Source organism: Prionailurus viverrinus, chromosome E1 (genome assembly GCF_022837055.1).
Source record: "Prionailurus viverrinus isolate Anna chromosome E1, UM_Priviv_1.0, whole genome shotgun sequence".
Taxonomy (NCBI): Eukaryota; Metazoa; Chordata; class Mammalia; order Carnivora; family Felidae; genus Prionailurus; species Prionailurus viverrinus.
In genome coordinates, this window is record NC_062574.1 from 51,833,276 (window position 1) to 51,850,355 (window position 17,080).

General features: G+C 66.9%; 1 protein-coding gene across 1 annotated transcript in view; it reads left to right on the forward strand.

The window, feature by feature from the left end:
* The window catches only part of BAHCC1 (BAH domain and coiled-coil containing 1), a 59,241-nt gene extending 43,420 nt beyond the window's left edge, over nucleotides 1–15,821 (forward strand). The window contains exons 11-27 of the mRNA XM_047833163.1: nucleotides 3,435–3,634; nucleotides 3,770–3,906; nucleotides 4,233–4,361; nucleotides 6,386–6,503; nucleotides 6,986–7,277; nucleotides 7,965–8,147; nucleotides 8,240–8,541; nucleotides 8,788–8,895; nucleotides 8,986–9,160; nucleotides 9,226–9,340; nucleotides 9,442–9,517; nucleotides 9,660–9,768; nucleotides 10,006–10,125; nucleotides 10,218–10,394; nucleotides 10,531–11,735; nucleotides 12,766–13,002; nucleotides 13,546–15,821. Coding sequence (XP_047689119.1) covers nucleotides 3,435–3,634; nucleotides 3,770–3,906; nucleotides 4,233–4,361; nucleotides 6,386–6,503; nucleotides 6,986–7,277; nucleotides 7,965–8,147; nucleotides 8,240–8,541; nucleotides 8,788–8,895; nucleotides 8,986–9,160; nucleotides 9,226–9,340; nucleotides 9,442–9,517; nucleotides 9,660–9,768; nucleotides 10,006–10,125; nucleotides 10,218–10,394; nucleotides 10,531–11,735; nucleotides 12,766–13,002; nucleotides 13,546–13,758 — 3,896 coding nt within the window. The 3' untranslated portion in view covers nucleotides 13,759–15,821. The remainder of the gene's footprint in view (nucleotides 1–3,434; nucleotides 3,635–3,769; nucleotides 3,907–4,232; nucleotides 4,362–6,385; nucleotides 6,504–6,985; nucleotides 7,278–7,964; nucleotides 8,148–8,239; nucleotides 8,542–8,787; nucleotides 8,896–8,985; nucleotides 9,161–9,225; nucleotides 9,341–9,441; nucleotides 9,518–9,659; nucleotides 9,769–10,005; nucleotides 10,126–10,217; nucleotides 10,395–10,530; nucleotides 11,736–12,765; nucleotides 13,003–13,545) is intronic.
* Nucleotides 15,822–17,080: the final 1,259 nt, after the last annotated feature.

Sequence of the window (17,080 nt, forward strand, 5' to 3'; positions counted from 1 at the left end):
GGAGCCCCCAGGCCCTCACCCTCCTCTCCTGGAACCCGCAGGCCCCCACCTTCCCCTCCTGGAGCACTCAGGCCCCCACCCTCCCTTCCTGGAACCCCCCGGCCCTCACGCTCCCCTCCTGGAACCCCCAGGCCCCCACCCTCCCCTCTTGGAGCACCCAGGCCCCCACCCTCCCCTCCTGGAGCACTCAGGCCCCCACCCTCCCTTCCTGGAACCCCCAGACCCCAACCCTCCCCTCCTGGAACTCCCAGACCCCCACCGTCCCCTCCTGGAGCACTCAGGCCCCCACACTCCCCTCCTGGAACCCCCCGGCCCTCACCCTCCCCTCCTGGAACCCCACAGGCCCCCACCCTCCCCTCCTGGAGCACTCAGGCCCCCACCCGCCCCTCCTGGAACCCCCCGGCCCTCACCCTCCCCTCCTGGAGCACCCAGGCCCCCACCCTCCCCTCCTGGAGCACCCAGGCCCCCACCCTCCCCTCCTGGAGCACTCAGGCCCCCACCCTCCCTTCCTGGAACCCCCAGACCCCCACCCTCCCCTCCTGGAGCACTCAGGCCCCCACCCGCCCCTCCTGGAACCCCCCGGCCCTCACCCTCCCCTCCTGGAACCCCCCGGCCCTCACCCTCCCCTCCTGGAACCCCCCAGGCCCCCACCCTCCCCTCTTGGAGCACCCAGGCCCCCACCCTCCCCTCCTGGAGCACTCAGGCCCCAACCCTCCCTTCCTGGAACCCCCAGACCCCCACCCTCCCCTCCTGGAGCACTCAGGCCCCCACCCTCCCCTCCTGGAACCCCCCGGCCCTCACCCTCCCCTCCTGGAGCCCCCAGGCCCCCACCCTCCCCTCCTGGAACCCCCAGGCCCCCACCCTCCCCTCCTGGAACCCCCAGGCCCCCACCCTCCCCTCCTGGAACCCCCAGGCCCCCACCCTCCCCTCTTGGAGCACCCAGGCCCCCACCCTCCCCTCCTGGAGCACCCAGGCCCCCACCCTCCCTTCCTGGAACCCCCAGGCCCCCACCCTCCCCTCCTGCATCCCCCGGCCCTCACCCTCCCCTCCTGGAACCCCCAGGCCCCCACCCTCCCCTCTTGGAGCACCCAGGCCCCCACCCTCCCCTCCTGGAACCCCCAGGCCCCACCCTCCCCTTTTGGAGCACCCAGGCCCCATCCTGTCCTCTGTCCCAGTTAACTGGCCAGTCTGTGCACTCTCAGATCCAGAGCTGTTCCCTATGAGCACAATGACCGCCTTGCCTGAAATGAATTAGGAGATTGGCTGTGATCTCAGATGAGCAGCAAGATTCACAGGGGGAGAAAGTGGGAGAAGTATGTCCCAGAAGCAGGGGTCCCGAGGGACAGCAGAGCCTCCTGTCCCTTCCTCCCCAGAAGGGACCCCCTGAACCCCCTCCAGGCCGGGCACGGGATTTGGTGGAAGGCCCCTGGTGGGGCAGGAGTTCAAACCCCAGGCCATTTGCTCATGGGCAACCTCACTGACCCTGGGTGCTCAGAGCCTCTCAGCCCCACCCAGAAGACCTCAGCTGCAGGACCCTTGGCCTGCCCCCACCTGGGCTCAAGTTGGGGGGGGGGGGCTCAGTGGGGGCACTGCCTGGCCCTCAGACCGCCGCACCAGATGCAGGGACTTGAGCCCCAGACTGAGCCCTGGGGTGGGAGAAGGGCGGGGAGTCAGACCCTGTGCCTGCCTGGCCTTGGATGGGGAGGTCTGTACCCAGGAGCCCAGCCCTGAGACACCAGAACATCCCGCCCTTGGAGAGCCACCTGAGCCTCCCTTCCACCCTGGATGTTTGGGGAGCCCAGGCCCTGTCTGTCCCCGAGTGTGGATGCCCCTTTTTTCCTGAGTGAGCCTGAGATCCAGGTCTGCAAAGCTGCGGCTTGTCTGGGTAGCCTGGCCCCAGGCCCTTCCAGGGACAGGAGTTAGAGACACCCCAGGGCATGGGGTGGGGCTGTCTCTCTCTCTCCACAGCCCCCAGGGCTGCAGGGCTTTGCAGGGTGTTGTTTGAAGCCAAGAAAAGCCCTCCCCGCCTCGTCTCCAACCCCCCCCCACCCCACCTCCACCCCCGCCCAGGCTCACCCACGGGATTGTACCAGCTCAGCAGGCTCAGCCTGAGGACCGGGGCCGGGCCGGCCAGGCAGGGGAGCAAAGGAGCTTCCTGGTGACCACAGTGACCCCAACAGATAGGACACCGTGTGGGACTTGTCGCTGAAGTAGGGCTTCCGGACAGCCCTGCCCTGGCTTCTAGAGGGAAGAGCAGCCCACGCCCTAGGAGGAGAGAGCCCCTTAGCCTCCCGCTCCGGGGCCACCCAACACAGCCTCCTGTGGCCTCAGCTCAGAACCGGCGTCCAGAAGTTTCAGCTCCTGGCACCCGCCTCGCCGCCTTGTCCCACCCTGATGGCCGCGTCCCCCCTTTGCGGTTAACGAGTGTTTCGCAGGGAGGTGCTTGGAAGCAGTTCTCCCTGCCTCTTCACGCATTCTCTCCGTGCATTTCACCTGTTTGTGGCAGGGTGACTCGCGGATTCTTACTCTCTTTGGCCGGTTGTAATCTGCACTCTCACTATTTAACCGGAGGATTGGAGCTGTGTCAGATTCGGCCCCTGCAGCTGGCCCATGTGCCCGCCGCCGTGTCCCCCTCACCTTCTGAGCACCTCCTGTGTTCCTGGCTCACCACACACCGCCCCTGCCCCTGGAAACAGCCATTTCTCCCAGGAGCCAGGCTCCTTTCCTGGGAGGTGGAATTAGAAGCCACGCTCAGGGTGTTAGATGTGCTCATTGCCACTGGGGTATCGCTGCTCCCCGGCCACCTCGGAGGAGCTGTATGTCCTGTAGGTCCTGAAAAGCACAACTGCCCGTGGACGGCTTTAGCCCCGGCAGCCGTCTGAGCCCGCAGGGCTCCCCCTGGCCGGCTCCCCTTCCCTGGCTGTGGCTCCTCGTGGGAACAGCCTGCCCACGGGGGCCCGACTCCCCACCTCCGCCGCCACCCTGCCCCGTCCCGAGTCTCCGCTCCAGGCCTCACCCCTGGATGGACGCTGCCCTCCACTGGCTCAGCTCGGACCCTGCACTGGGCCGTTCCTCTCACCCCACTCTTCATGAATCTGGGAGGGGCAGGAAACGCACGGGCACTTTCTGTTGAGGCCGAATAAGCCACAAGCCTCTATCGGATGGATTGGGCGCTTCCCCAACTGGCCTGGCCCACAGTAGCCAGGGGGCACTTCTCCTCTCCCCGGAGCTGAGGCAGGGTGCTCGGTGCCTGACCCTGTGCCCATCTCGCTGTTTCCCACCACCTCACCCTGGTCCTTGGTCCTCGGTCCTCGTGGCTGGGGGAGCCGGGAGGGTCTGGGCCATACCAAGATGCAGGCGGACAACAAGAGACCCTGTGAGGGGCGGTACGTGCCCGCCTGCCGCACACACACTGACCCTCGTGTCCCCCGCAGAGGAAAAGGACGTGCTGGCATTCGACCTGCAGCGCCTGGCCACGCTGGCCTCAGCCTGGTCCCTGGTGGAGGCCGCTAGCCTGGACAGCCCCTCCTCCTCTGCCCAGCCCCCCGCCGCCGACCCCTGCAGGGCTCCCACACTCACCCCCCGCATGCAGATTCTGCAACGGAAGGACACCTGGACCCCCAAGACCAAGCCTGTGAGTGGGGGGGAGGGGGGGGGGCCCGGTCGCCCCCGGTGCTACAACCCAAGGGGCACCCCGAGCACCCACGCCGGCCGCCCCCGCCGTGGGGCGTCGCCTGGGCTCACAGGCCCCTGCGCCCCTGCCCACCAGGTCTGCCCCCTAAAGGCCGCCATCGACCGGCTGGACACGCAGGAGGTGGAGATGCGCGTCCAGCTGGCAGAGCTGCAGCGGCGCTACAAGGAGAAGCAGCGGGAGCTGGCTCGCCTCCAGCGCAGACACGACCACGAGTAGGGCCCCGGGCGGCAGCCGGGCGGGCGGGGCGCGCGTGGCAGGGGCCGGGGGGGGGGGGGGGGGGGGGCCGTGCGGGCCCGGGACCACCACCTCGGGGTCAGGGAGCCACCCCACGCACGCCACGCCCGGGCTGAGCTGGGCTGGAGGCTGGCGTCCAGGATGGCCCCCGGAGGCCGTGGGAGGAAGGCCCAGCTCCCCGAGTGTCGGGGGGGCCTGCCCTGCCCCTGCAGCCCTCCGAGGCCAGTGCCCTCTGCTGAACCCCTGTCAGGGGGGCCAGGGTGGGTGCAAGCCTCTGAGCACCCCCCACCCCCGTGGCCTGCAGGAGAGAGGAGAGCTCGCGCAGCCCCGCGAGGCGGGGGCCCGGCCGGCCGAGGAAGCGCAAGTACCCCAGCTTGCTGCCCGCCCTGCGTCCTGGGGGCCAGCTCCCCAGGGGCGACGGCAAGAAAGTCAAGTAAGTCCCGGTGCGTGGGCCGCCGTGGGGTGCCCCGGGCTGGGGGTGCGTGTGGCGGGGCTGGGGTGGGCCCAGGGTGCCCTCGACGCCCCTGTCCGCACGCTGCTGGCCGCCCCCCCCCACCCGCCTTCAAGCTCCCGTGAGGACCCAGCTCCCCTCTCCCAGAGCTGTAGCCCCGGACAGAGCCCGCTGCAGACCTCTCCCCTTCCCTCTGCCCCACGCTGGGCCCGGTGCGTGGCCACACCAGCTCCACACACCTGGCCGTGGCATCACCCCTGCCCGCGCCCGGCCCCCTCGGGTGCCAGGCGGCGTTGCGGAAAAGCCTCTCTGTCTGCACCGTGTAACGCCGCTGGTCACGCTGCGGTGCTGCGCACGCTGTCGGCGCAGTGTTATTATCCATTACCCGCCCGGCGCACTCGTTGGCACGCTCCCGGGCCGGGCATAATTGTCCTTCCCGGCTACAAATTGCCTCTCCCGGCAGACCTATTTGCATAAATCCAATGAGCTGCTCCAAACGCGATTGGCGAGCCTGCGTGCGCGCTGCATCAATCCTGATGATTTGGTAATAATAGTTAAATCGGCACTAAATGGTTCCTTCAATTAAGACAGAGGCAAAAAATTAATCTCAGGGCTTTATGTCACAAAACATTAGCAAATGCAGAGAAGGTTACAGGGAGGGGGGTTCGCATCGCCTGTGGGCGGTGGCGGGGATAGGCCATATGGCTGGGGGGCGGGGGGGCGTCTCCCCGAGCTGCCCCTCCCCCCGCTGCCCAGGTGTCCCCAGCCAGGGGACTCCCAGGCTCTCCCTTTGAGAACCAGCCAGCGCTGTCGGGGCCTCTGGCCAAGGTAGGGCCCACCGAGGCCGGAGTCTGGCCAGTGGCTGCGTCAGGGAGTCCTGGCGAGGCTGCCCCGAGCTGCCCTCAGGCCCCCGGCCCCGGAAATCCCGGCCTGGTACTTGGCGTTACAACACTTCCTCCACCGACCCACGAAGCCCGGCCCTGGCTGGAGGGTAGCAGCCTCAGGACAAGGAAGGACGCACAGTCCAGGGCCCACCCTCCTCAAGGATCCGGCTCCCTCCTGAATCCCGGGCTCTCCCTCGCCGCGGGCCGTGCCCTGCGGTGGTTGCCCACAGCTGGGACCAGGCAGGAAGTGGAAGGTTGGGGGGGTGGGGGGTGGGGGCAGCCTCGCTGCACAGCCGGCTTCCTGCCTGGTCCCCTCTCTGGGCGGGAAGGTGAAAGGTGATGTCTGTCCCCACAAAGCCAGGGTTCTCAGGCTCCGTCTGTGACTCATTTTCATTAACACCGTGTGAGTGGGGGAGGGGGCAGGTGACAGGCCCAGCCCCACCCACACCTGTGGGACATGGGGAAACCGAGACTTGGTGTCAGTAGACTCCCAGGCCCCCCCCCCGGGATGTGGGTGCTGGGGTTCAGGCTCCCCTCCCTCAAGAATTAGAATTAAGAGCAAGTGTCTGAGCCTAGCAGTCAGGGTCCCAGGAGGCTGGGAGGCAGACCCTGGACAGGAGTGTCTCTGGCCACTGTGCCCCGACCTCTTTCTGGCAGTGGCGGAGAGGGAGGCAGGGGACCCCATTCTCAGGAGCCTCTCTAACACCGTCCTTGTTCCAAACCGTGGTGGCCACTGGCCTTGGCACTCACCGAGGGCCAGTCCTGGGACCGGGACCGACCTCCCCCACCCTTGCAGAGAGCCGTAATAGTTCCCGTCCCTGTTTCCCAGGTGTGAAGACTGAGGCCACAGCTGGGACACACAGTGGTCCAGCTGGCCACAGAGCCCTGGCCCCTGAGCTTTAGGCCGCCCCTCCCCAGTCAGCGAGAGGACCGGCCGGCAGGCGGGCGGCTGGGGCTCAGCACTGGCTCGGCCTCCGGGCCGCCTGGCAGCACGGCGCGTGCTCCAAGGAGCCCGGCACAGGAGCGCAGCCTCGTTCGGGAAAGGGCAGAGCCAGGACTGGGCCAGGGTGCCGAGGCGTGCCTGCAGCTGGCCCATGCCCACCTGCGCCCCCATGCCCCCAGGGCGGTGCGGTCCAGCCTGAGCCTGCTGTGTGCTGAGCTGCGGGGTGGCGAGGAGCCTGCGAGGAAGCAAAGCCGACTGGAGAGCAGCGTCTACGTGGGCCTGCAGCCGGCCTCTGCGGTGAGCACTGCAGCGGCCTCGCCCTGGGCTCTGGGGCTCGGTGAGCCTCACGGCAGAGGCCGGCCCTGGGCCTGCAGGTGTGACTGGGGCTGGCGCTGTTCACTCCAGCAGAAAGAAAAAGTGCACGGTGTTCTAGGTCACGGAGTCTTCAGTAGCGAACCCAGTGTCAGGTGCACCCCGTGTGCAGTGGGTGGCCTGGAGGCAGCTGTCACCCCACCTGAGCATGTTGTCACCTCGCCCGGCCCTCCCAGAACAGACACCCGGGCCCTCGACGTCCGTCCCCCAAGCTCAAGTAGGGTGGGCGGTCTGGGAGGTGCCGTGGAGCGGGGGATAGGGGTGCTGGGCTCCAGTGGCCGAGCCCCGTGCCCCCTGGGCCCCTTCAGAGGACGGGGGCCGAGGAAGTGCCACTTGTGAGCCGGCGCTGGCTGAGGGCAGGCTGAAGGCCGCAGGGCTGAGCGCAGCCACCGCCTTCCCGTTCACAGGAAAAGGTCCGGTGCAAGAGAAGCAGCGGTCAGGGCGAGCTGGCGTCTGCCATGGCCCACAAGGTGGCCCAGCTGAAGCCGAAAGTGAAGAGCAAGGGGCTGCCTGCCGGCCTCAGCCCCTTCAGGCGGAAGGAGGCCGCCCCGGGGGGACGCATCCGGAAGAAGCTGTCCAGAGCCAAGAGCACCAAGGTGCCGGGGGCCGCCCGGCACACGCAGCCGGATGGCGGTGGCGGCAGCAGGGAGACGCCCAAGTTCCCAGCCCAGTCGGCGGTGGCCCCGGCACACGAGGCAGGCAAGTGGGTCCGAGGGCCGCAGCCGGGCCCAGACGGCCATCAGAGCCAGGTGGCGGCTTGTGGAGTGTGGGGGACCCGGGGACAGCCTCCCCGCTGGGGCAGCCGGGGAAGGAGACCCTGCCCTGCGGCTCCCTGTGGGGCCGCGAGAGCCACGGGAAAGAAAGAGGCCTCTGGATACATCCCGGAAAGGGGGCTAAAAATAGCCCCTCTGCCGGCTGGAGGCGGCTTTCCTGCAGGCTGATCTGGAGGGGTTATCTGGCCTCCAGCAGGCACACGTGTCCAGAGACAGGAGCCTGGAGAACTAGGTGCTTCCTCCCCACCAGGCCTCGCCCCGCCTGCACCCAGCTCGCGCCTGAGAACAAAGGGAGGGCGAGAGGAAGCAGGAAGCAGGAGGGCAGTAAGGGGCCGGAGCTGCCCTGAGGAGGGGGATCCCCAGGCCCGCGGGCTGGCGCCCCACTGCCCAGGGCGTAAGAAAGGAAAATAGAGACAGGGAAAGGAAGGTCAGAGAGGGGCTCCTCCCCTAACCCGTGCTCGTCCACACACCCTCACCAGGAGGCCAGCCTAGGTGCCTGCCCCTCCCCACCCCCGCCCCCCAGCCCATCCACGTGCACGCAGATGAACAGATCCCCCGCCCCCAAAATGGCGTGGCTGTGACACAAGTCATCTGGACGCTCTGCCTTCCCCAGGCGCCGGCTATGACAGCGAGAATGGCATAGATTTCTTGGGGACAGAGGCACCCCCCAAGGAGCCCGGGCTGGCGCTGCATGGGGGGGCCAGTGTGGCCGTGCTGGGGCCCTCACCCTCCTCCGTGGTCAAGATGGAGGCCAACCAGAAGGCCAAGAAGAAGAAGGAGAGGCAGGGCTTACTAGGTAACGAGGAGGCCAGGGCGGGCTGGGGCCAGCCTGGCGGCTGGGGGCCCAGCACCCGGGACGCCTGTGACGGCCGCCCTCTCCCCGCACAGGGGCCTGCCGCCTGTCCAGCCCAGAGAGCGAGGTCAAGGTCAAGAGGCGCACGGTGAAGGCCAAGGTGGGCACCAAGCTGGAGCGGGCCCCAGGACGCAGGCCCCCAGGCGCACCAGGCAAAAAGAAAACCAAGGGCAAGGCCAAAGGTGGCCTGCGGGCGGAGCCGGGGACCACCCCCAGCAGGGACACCCTCTTCAGCCCCGCCCGCGCCTTCACCTGCCGTGAGGAGGGCAGCAAGCTGGCCAGCGAGCGCCTCAAGAGGGCCACACGCAAGAGCACAATCCTCCAGCCGGGACTGCGGGTAGGCTCTGCGGGCACCCCTGCTACGGGGCACCCCGGCCGGCCTGGGCTCCGTGGGCGGGCGTCAGATACAGAAGGAGCTCCCACCCTGTCCCCCTTGCCCGCTCATGTGGCCCGCCCGGGGGTGATCCTGCCCCGCACCCCTGAACTCACACTCCGGGTCAGCCTGCACCACGCCCGGCGGTGGCTGTGAGCAGGGAGGCTGGAGCCCCCCTCACCGCGGTTCCTTCCCTCGCGCCCCGAACAGCGGAAGAACGGGGCCCTGTCCATCGCCCTGTCGCCACGCAACGCCAAGGCCATCCTGGGGAAGGGCAGGAAGGTGGGCAAGGTGAAAAGCAAGGCTGTCGGCAAGCAGGTAGCGTCCCCACCCTCCGGGCGCCCAGTCGGGGTTGCAGACCTCTCCCGCCCCCACCTCCAGAGGGAGTTGACCCCTCTGGCCCCCCAGGGCAAGGGCCGGGCAGTGAGTCGGCTGCTGGAGAGCTTTGCTGTGGAAGACGACTTTGCATTTGACGACAACGGCAGCTTTGAGGAGGAGGAGGAGGAAGAGGAGGAGGACGAAGCGGAGGAAGAGCCGGCTGGGGCCAGCGGTCCTCTGAGCGCGGAGCAGAGCGCCGCCCTGGGTGAGTGGCCGGGAGGCGGCCCCGGGGGTGGGGGCGGGGCCGGCGCTGACAGCCTGTCCCCTCAGCTGGCTCGTGCACCATCCACAAGGAGGATCTGCAGGACGGGCTGCCCGTGCTCATTCCCAAGGAGGACAGTCTGCTGTACGCGGGCAGCGTCAGGACCCTGCAGCCCCCCGACATGTGAGGCCCGGGTGCGGGGAGGGAGGGCGGCGGGCCTGGGCCAGGGTGGGCGGCGCGGCCGGCGGGCCCCTCTCACGCTCCACGCCCCCCTCGCCCCTCAGCTACAGCATCGTCATCGAGGGCGAGAGAGGCAACAGGCAGAGGATCTACTCGCTGGAGCAGCTGCTGCAGGAGGCGGTGAGGGGACGGCCCCCATTGGACCCGCCGCCCCGGGGAGGTGGGCCTGGCTGCACCCGCCCCTCCTGGGCCCCCCTCCCCCGCAGCCCCTCCCCCGCCCACTCACGCCCCCCCCCTCCCCCCCCCCCCACCGGTCCTCCAGGTGCTGGATGTCCGGCCACAGTCCAGCCGCTACCTCCCACCCGGCACGAGGGTCTGTGCCTACTGGAGCCAGAAGTCACGTTGCCTGTATCCAGGCAACGTGGTCCGAGGTAAGACCCCCGAATTGCCCACGAGGCCGCCAGCAGCCCCCCATCCAGGCAGGGGATGTGGAGCCCCCGGGGGCGGGCAGGTGGGTGAGCGGGCAGTGCCCCAGGCGGGGGTGATGAACGGTGGTGCTGTGGCTGCTCAGGCCGGGCCGCGGGAGGCGGCGAGGGGGGGGTGGGCCGTCTGTTTCCTGGCTGCTGGGGCGGCGCCAAGGTCGACCGTGACGGGGCCCTCGTCCCCAGGTGCCTGCAGTGACGAGGAAGGGGACCTGGACTCCGTGGTCGTGGAGTTTGATGACGGGGACACCGGCCACATCGCCGTCTCCAACATCAGGCTGCTGCCTCCGGACTTCAAAATCCAGTGTGAGTGCCGGGGCCGCGGGGGTGGGGCCTCCCTGCGGAGCCAGCGCCCGGGTCTGGAGGCCCAGCGCTGAGGCCGCGCGTCCGCTCCGCAGGCACCGAGCCCTCGCCCGCCCTGCTGGTGTCCGGCAGCTGCCGGAGGACCAAGAAAGCCTCCTTCGAGGCCCCTCCCCCCGGCGAGACCCCCGCCCCCAGCCTGTCTCCCAAGGCGCACGAAGGCCCCGAAGCCTCCAAGCCCCCGGGGAAGAAATCCGTCGGCAAAGACAAAGCTGGTACTCGTGGGACCACCCAGAACCCTGGCGTGGGGGTCCCCCTCCGGGTGTGGGGGACCGGGAGGCACGGGGCCGGGGAGGGGGAGGGTGGAGCCGGGGGGGGGGTGCCCCCTGACTCTACCCGGCCTCCCCCCAGGCAAAGCGGAGCTCCTGACCTCAGGCGCCAAGCCCCCGCCCGCCGCCCCCGCCGCCGGGGCCTCGGACCACTTCCTGGGCCGCCGGGGCAGCCCGCTGCTGAGCTGGTCGGCGGTGGCGCAGACAAAGCGGAAGGCGGCGGCGGCCGCGGCGGGCGGCAAGGGGCCCGGCGTGCTGCAGAATCTCTTCCAGCTCAACGGCAGCGCGAAGAAGCTGCGGGCCCGGGAGGCGCTGTTCCCCGTGCACAGCGTGGCCGCGCCCGTGTTCGGCAACGGTTTCCGGGCCGACTCCTTCAGCAGCCTGGCCAGCTCGTACGCGCCCTTCGTCGGCGGGGCCGGGCCGGGCCTGCCCGGGGGCGCCCACAAGCTGCTGCGGGCCAAGAAGGCCGAGCGGGCAGAGGCCGAGAAGGGCGCGCGGCGGCGGGCGGGCGGCGAGTTCCTGGTCAAGCTGGACCACGAGGGCGTGACCTCCCCCAAGAACAAGAACTGCAAGGCTCTGCTCATGGGTGACAAGGACCTCGGGCCCAAGCTGGGGCGGCCCCTGCCCAGCCCCAGCTACGCGCACCCGGCCCTCGTGGGCAAGGACAGGAAGGGGCGGGCGCCCGTGCACCCGCTGCCCATGGGGCTGGCGCTGCGCAAGTTCGCGGGCCAGGCCGAGTTCCCGCTGCCTTGCGACAGCGACTGTCACAGCTCCTACTCGGACGACGAGGAGGACGGGCCCGGGCTGGCCCCCGGCGTGCCCTCCCGCTTCCTCGCCCGCCTGTCCGTGTCGTCCTCCTCCTCAGGCTCCACCACCTCCTCCTCCTCGGGCTCCCTGTCCACCTCCAGCCTCTGCTCCTCGGACGACGAGGGCTCGTCCTACAGCTCGGACGACGAGGACCCGGCGCTGCTCCTGCAGACCTGCCTCACCCACCCCGTGCCCGCCCTCCTGGCCCAGCCCGAGGCCTTGCGCTCCAAGGGGGGCGGGCCCCACGCGCACGCGCATGCGCAGCGCTGCTTCCTGTCCAGGGCCGCGGTGGCCGGCGGGGGCGCGGGCACCGGCCCGAGCGGCGGCAAGTCCAAGCTCAAGCGCAAGGAGGCCCTGAGCTTCTCCAAAGCCAAAGAGCTTTCCCGGAGGCAGCGGCTGCCCTCCGTGGAAAACCGGCCAAAGATCTCAGCCTTCCTGCCTGCCCGGCAGCTCTGGAAGTGGTCGGGGAACCCCACGCAGGTAGGTGGGCCCGTCTCCCAGCCGGGGAGGGGGAGGGGGAGGGCCTCGAGGAGCCCCTGGTGCCCAGGAGGCCGGCCTGCTCCCTCTCTCGCTTCTTTCTTTGGGTTGGCGTATTTAATGTCGACCAAACAAAAAGAAAGAAAATCAAAGGAAAACGAGGAAAGAGGAAACCTTGCCATCTGATGGGACAAGGCAGATGACCACAGCCACTATGTCCCCTCCAAGTCCTTGTCTCTGCCTGTAAGATCGTGTACAGGATGTTTGCACTGGGGCAGACAGCCTGGTTTTGTTATTGTTGTTTTTAATGTTTATCTTTGAGAGAGAGAGACAGAGGGGTGAGCTGGAGAGGGTTAGAGAGAGGGAGACACAGAATCCGAAGCAGGCTCCAGGCCCCGAGCTGTCGGTACCGAGCCTGACGCCGGGCTCAAACCCACGAACCGTGAGATCATGACCTGAGCAGAAGTCGGACGCCCAGCCGACTGAGCCCCCCGCCCCAGGCGCCCCAGCCTGTGATTTGTTTCTCGAGCGCCAGGTCCACTTGGTTGCGCGTTTTTCCGTGTCCGTAAACAACACAGGCAGCTCTGCGCGTTTTGAGCACCTGGAGCACCTCGTTGCATGGACACGAACGTTGTTCTTTGCCAACACTCTACGTGTGGACGTACGGTTGCCCGGGGCGTTTTGTCCTTGCAAACGTGTGTGCACTGGACGCCTCGTGCTCTCTCCCCACCCCACCCCCGCCTCAGGTCCACTGTTCCTTTATAGTCACTTTGGATCTTGACATCCTGACCGGTGGGCAGGGTAGGTCTGGGTGTGGCCACCTCGTCCTGGACCTCTGGCTGTGCTGGCCTTCCTCCAGCCGCCACAGTGCCCCGCGTGGACCTGGGGTGCCCGTGCACACACACTCGCACACACGACGTGTCGTCTGTCCCTCCTGCGTATTCCCTCCCCTTGTGTGTGTGTCCCCGTCATTCTGTCCTGACTGCCGCCTGGGCCCCCTCATTGCCCTCGGCCTCTGGTTGTGTCCCTGCAGAGGCGGGGCATGAAGGGGAAAGCCAGGAAGCTGTTCTACAAGGCCATCGTCCGGGGCAAGGAGACGCTGCGCATCGGGGACTGTGCCGTCTTCCTGTCGGCCGGGCGGCCCAACCTGCCCTACATCGGCCGCATTGAGAGCATGTGGGAGTCCTGGGGCAGTAACATGGTGGTGAAGGTCAAGTGGTTCTACCACCCGGAGGAGACGAAGCTGGGGAAGCGGCAGAGTGACGGGAAGGTGAGAGGATGGGGGAGGGGGCGGTGCCCCGTAGGGCCCTGGGGCAGGAGAGCTCAGGGCAGGTGGGGAGCCTGTGGGGGCCCCTGGGGCAAGTGGGGAGCTTGGGAGGACTGGGTGACAGGGCAGCCTGAAGGGGGCCCGGGGCGGGTGGGGGGCATGCAGGGGGCCTGGGGGAATGGAGACCTGGGGGGGGGGGGCAGCCAAAACGGGAGGAGTGGTCTCATTCGTGAACACCCCCTCCCCGTCCCCGACACCGCGGGGCCTCCCAGCCCAGGGCCACCACCGGGCCTCACAGGAAACGACACAGGGTCCCTCCCTGGCCTCCATGGCTCCCCGTGAAAGGGGTGCTAGTCTCACCGTGGGGGGCACGCAGCCCCCCGACGGCCCGTACTTCCAGCCGGAACACACCCCCACCGCCCTCTGGTGTGCAGGAGCCCAGGTTTGCAGGCGGTGGGCACGGTCCACAGGCTGACCGAGCAGCCCTCCCCTGGGGGCGCGAGGCCTCGGTCCCAGCGCTCCTGCCCGCCCCCCCTCCCCCCGCAGAACGCGCTGTACCAGTCCTGCCACGAGGACGAGAACGACGTGCAGACCATCTCCCACAAGTGCCAGGTCGTGGGGCGGGAGCAGTACGAGCAAATGACGCGGAGCCGGAAGTGCCAGGACCAGGACCGGCGGGACCTCTACTACCTGGCGGGCACCTATGACCCCACCACGGGCCGGCTGGTGGCAGCCGACGGGGCGCCCATCCTGTGTTGAGCCCGGCTGCGTGGGCAGAGCCGGGGAGCCCCCCCCCCCCGCCCCAACGCCGCAGCCAGGAGCAAATATGCAACCCCCCGACCCCGCGGCGGGCGCCGGCTTCGCATCACTGTCCCTGGCGAGCGGGCGCTCCCGCGTGCGGCCCGTCCCGTCCGGAGAGTCGTCCAGCCTGGGCCGGCCCAGCCGGCGCCCCGGATCCCCATCGGCCGTTCCCGAGAGATTAGAATCCAAGCCATATTTTCCCTAGTACCTCCGACTGTCTCCCACCAGGGAAAGCAGAAATCAGGTGTGTTGTCTATTTATTTCTCTATGTAAATATTGTATTTCTGCGGGAAGTTTTATGGAAAAAAATAGTGGAAAAGGATTTTTTTCCCCACACGCGTGACAAGGGTGTATGTGCATGTGTGTGTGTGCGTGTGCGTGTGTGTGTGGGTGTGTGTCTAGGCTTTGTTCTGGGGGGTTTTCGTTGAAAATGCACTGTTTTGCTCAGCCTGGCTGAGTTCCGACAGGGGCGTCTGTGGCGACAGAGGCAGCTGAGGGTGGGGGCGGCCACAGGAGGGGGACCCTCGGGTACACCACCCATCTCGGGGGCTGAGATGGAAGTCACACTCGACTTTATTTCCTTTTAATCCACCTCCTAGGAAGACCGTATTGGGGGGCGGGGGAGGGGAGGAGGGCGATGGTGAGGGTCCCTGGGGAGAGAAGGGATTCCAGAGGCTGAGATAAAAATCAGGATCAGCGGGTCCCCCAGCCCGGGATCGTGACAGCAGCCATAAATGTATCTTACCTCTGTTAAAAACGAAACAAAAATGAACAAATATTTTTAAGTATCGATACGAAAAAGTGATGTTTTCATTTTATTTCCTGAATATTCCAAGTTCTTTCTGATTTCCGTTTTGATGGCCAATTTGCCTAGCCTCCACTCAGAGCAGGGACGGGATCGGCCCCCACCAACTTACGTGGAGGTTTCTGGGCCTTCTCTGTGGCCACTGGGAAGGCAGACAGCATGACCAGTTGGTGCCTGGGGTGCGGAGCGAGCAGGGGTCCCTCCTGCCCGCCCCAGCTCACACCCTAGCCAAGTGCAGGGAGCACCCCTCCGGGGCGCTCACCCCTCCACCCAGTGCTGGACGGGTGGCCCAGACTCTCGGCGCCACCCCAGGAGCCTCAGAACACTTGTCACCTCTTCACTTCTCCCGTGGCCGAGAGAGAGACAGGGCAAGCCAGACGAGGCCCAACCACCCTTGTCCCTGAAACGTACTGAGGGCCACATGTCCTCATGTGCCACCACACCCACTGGGAGCCCCAGGAAAGCCCCCCACGTTAGTCACTGTTCCTTAGGACGAGTTTTTGTGTGACCACAGACCTGCAGCCCAGGTCCCCGGGAAACATGGGGTGTCGGCAGGTGCCCGGCACCTCAACCCGGCCCCTCTCCGCCCCCTTCCTTTTCAGCCAGGAAACCATCCCGGCCCCACCTCCCACTCCCGGCTCTGTGGGAAATGCAGGGGCAGGGGGTGGGGGGTCCCCTGCGCCCCGGCCTACCTCTCCCACCCCATTCTCCCCTTTGTCTCCGCACGAGTGCAATATTTCATTCCTGGCGGTCACCCGGGAGGCGGTGCCCGAGGGCCTGCTCGCGGCTGGAGAAGCAGAAGGCTGCCCGGAGGAGAAGACCTGCCCGGTGCCAGGGCGCCGAGTGGGGACGGCCCAGCCGCAAAAGTTCAAACCCCAGGCACCGAGCGAAGGAAACCCTTTTTCTTGGCCCTCGTGTCGATTCTCTGCCCTCCTCCCCCGCCTTCTCTTCCTCTTCTCTCTCCCTCTATCTGTGCGTGTGGGCGGTGCGGCCCTCCCTCTAACCGTGGTTAGACCTGGCGAAGCACGACTATTGTAAATGTGTAAACTAAGATGGTTGGATTTTTTTTTTTTCCAATGTAAACACTAAAAACAAACAAACAAAAAAAAAAAACAAAACACAAAGGTTTTATGAACAGCAAACTCTATGTAAAGGCATTTTAGTATTAAATTTTTTATTGATAACTTGCTTAAGAATAAATATATGAACTATTGTACAGGTGTTCAGTGGTCCGGAATCCTAACTGTGCCTCGGCGCCCGTGTGCACTTGGCGCGGCAACTCCCTGGAGGCCCCGGAGTCTCGCGGGTCCCGGCGGACATGCCCAAGCCCCACGTCCAGGCCCGGGCCAGGTCTGTCCCCACGTTAGCCAGAGCGGAGCCCCTGGGCACCGAGCCCCGCACGCATGACAGGACCGTGCTACCAGTTTCGGGGGTGGCTTTGGCCTTCGTGACCCCCCAAGATGTAGGTTCCCCTCTTTACAGGTCTCACCAGAGCTGAGTCGGACTGTCCACGTGACCAGGGCAGGCGCCCCAGAAGAGAGGAGGGAGGGCCAGCCCCCACAAGGCACAGGGCCAGCTGGGGGCGGGGTGCCGGCACACTGGAGAGCAGACACCCTCCTCAAGGGGAGCGTGAAGTTACTCGTTTGACATTTTCTCAGCTGATGACTGTGTAGAGAGGTAATAAACAGTGCTCCAGATTGCTAAATGGAGAGCTGAAGTCCCCAGGTTGGAGGGTGTCAGGAAGAGGGGCACCTCTGGGGCAGGGAAGCCACCCCAACAAGCTCCTAGCTGGAGACAGCCCTGCCCACCGAGGTTGCAGGCCTGAGGTCTTTCCGGAACCCTACCACCTAGCCGGAAAGGAGGCACACTCTGTTCTCCCCCCACCTTCAGGGTCCCTGGGGAGGGAGGTCCCAGCTGGGATTAGAGACCTCAGTGAGGGACTCAGACTAGGGCAGATCCGCAGAAGGAAGGTGAGTGCGGGGAGCGGGGCCGTGACCCAGACGCCTGCCCCCGCCTCTGTGGGCAACTCCCACATGAGCGTGCGTGCTTGGGTGCACGCGCACACACACACACACACAACCACCAACCACACTGGGGCTGCCCTCGGCCGGCCCTGCTGACAGCCTGCTCCCCTTTCTTGTTTCCTCTGCTGGACCAACTTGGCCAGAGAGAGCAGAGGGAACGTGACCCCTCTCCAGGGTGCAGGAGAAGGTTCAAGGCCGTGTGACCCGGCCAGGGCCCTGAGCACAGAGACGGGATGGAAGAGGCCCAGGAACTCTTCTGAGCCCACCAGGCGGAGGAGATTCGAGCCGAGTTCCTGAGCAGGAGGCCCCTGGCTGTGTAGAGCCGGGGTGGGGCGCAAACCTGTTCTGAGCGGCCCCAAACCAAACAGTCTGCGCTCCCGGAGCCAGCTGTGCCTGAAGGCGGGCACATTCTACCCCTAGACTCAGTCCGGGAATCAGGCCCCACTTTATG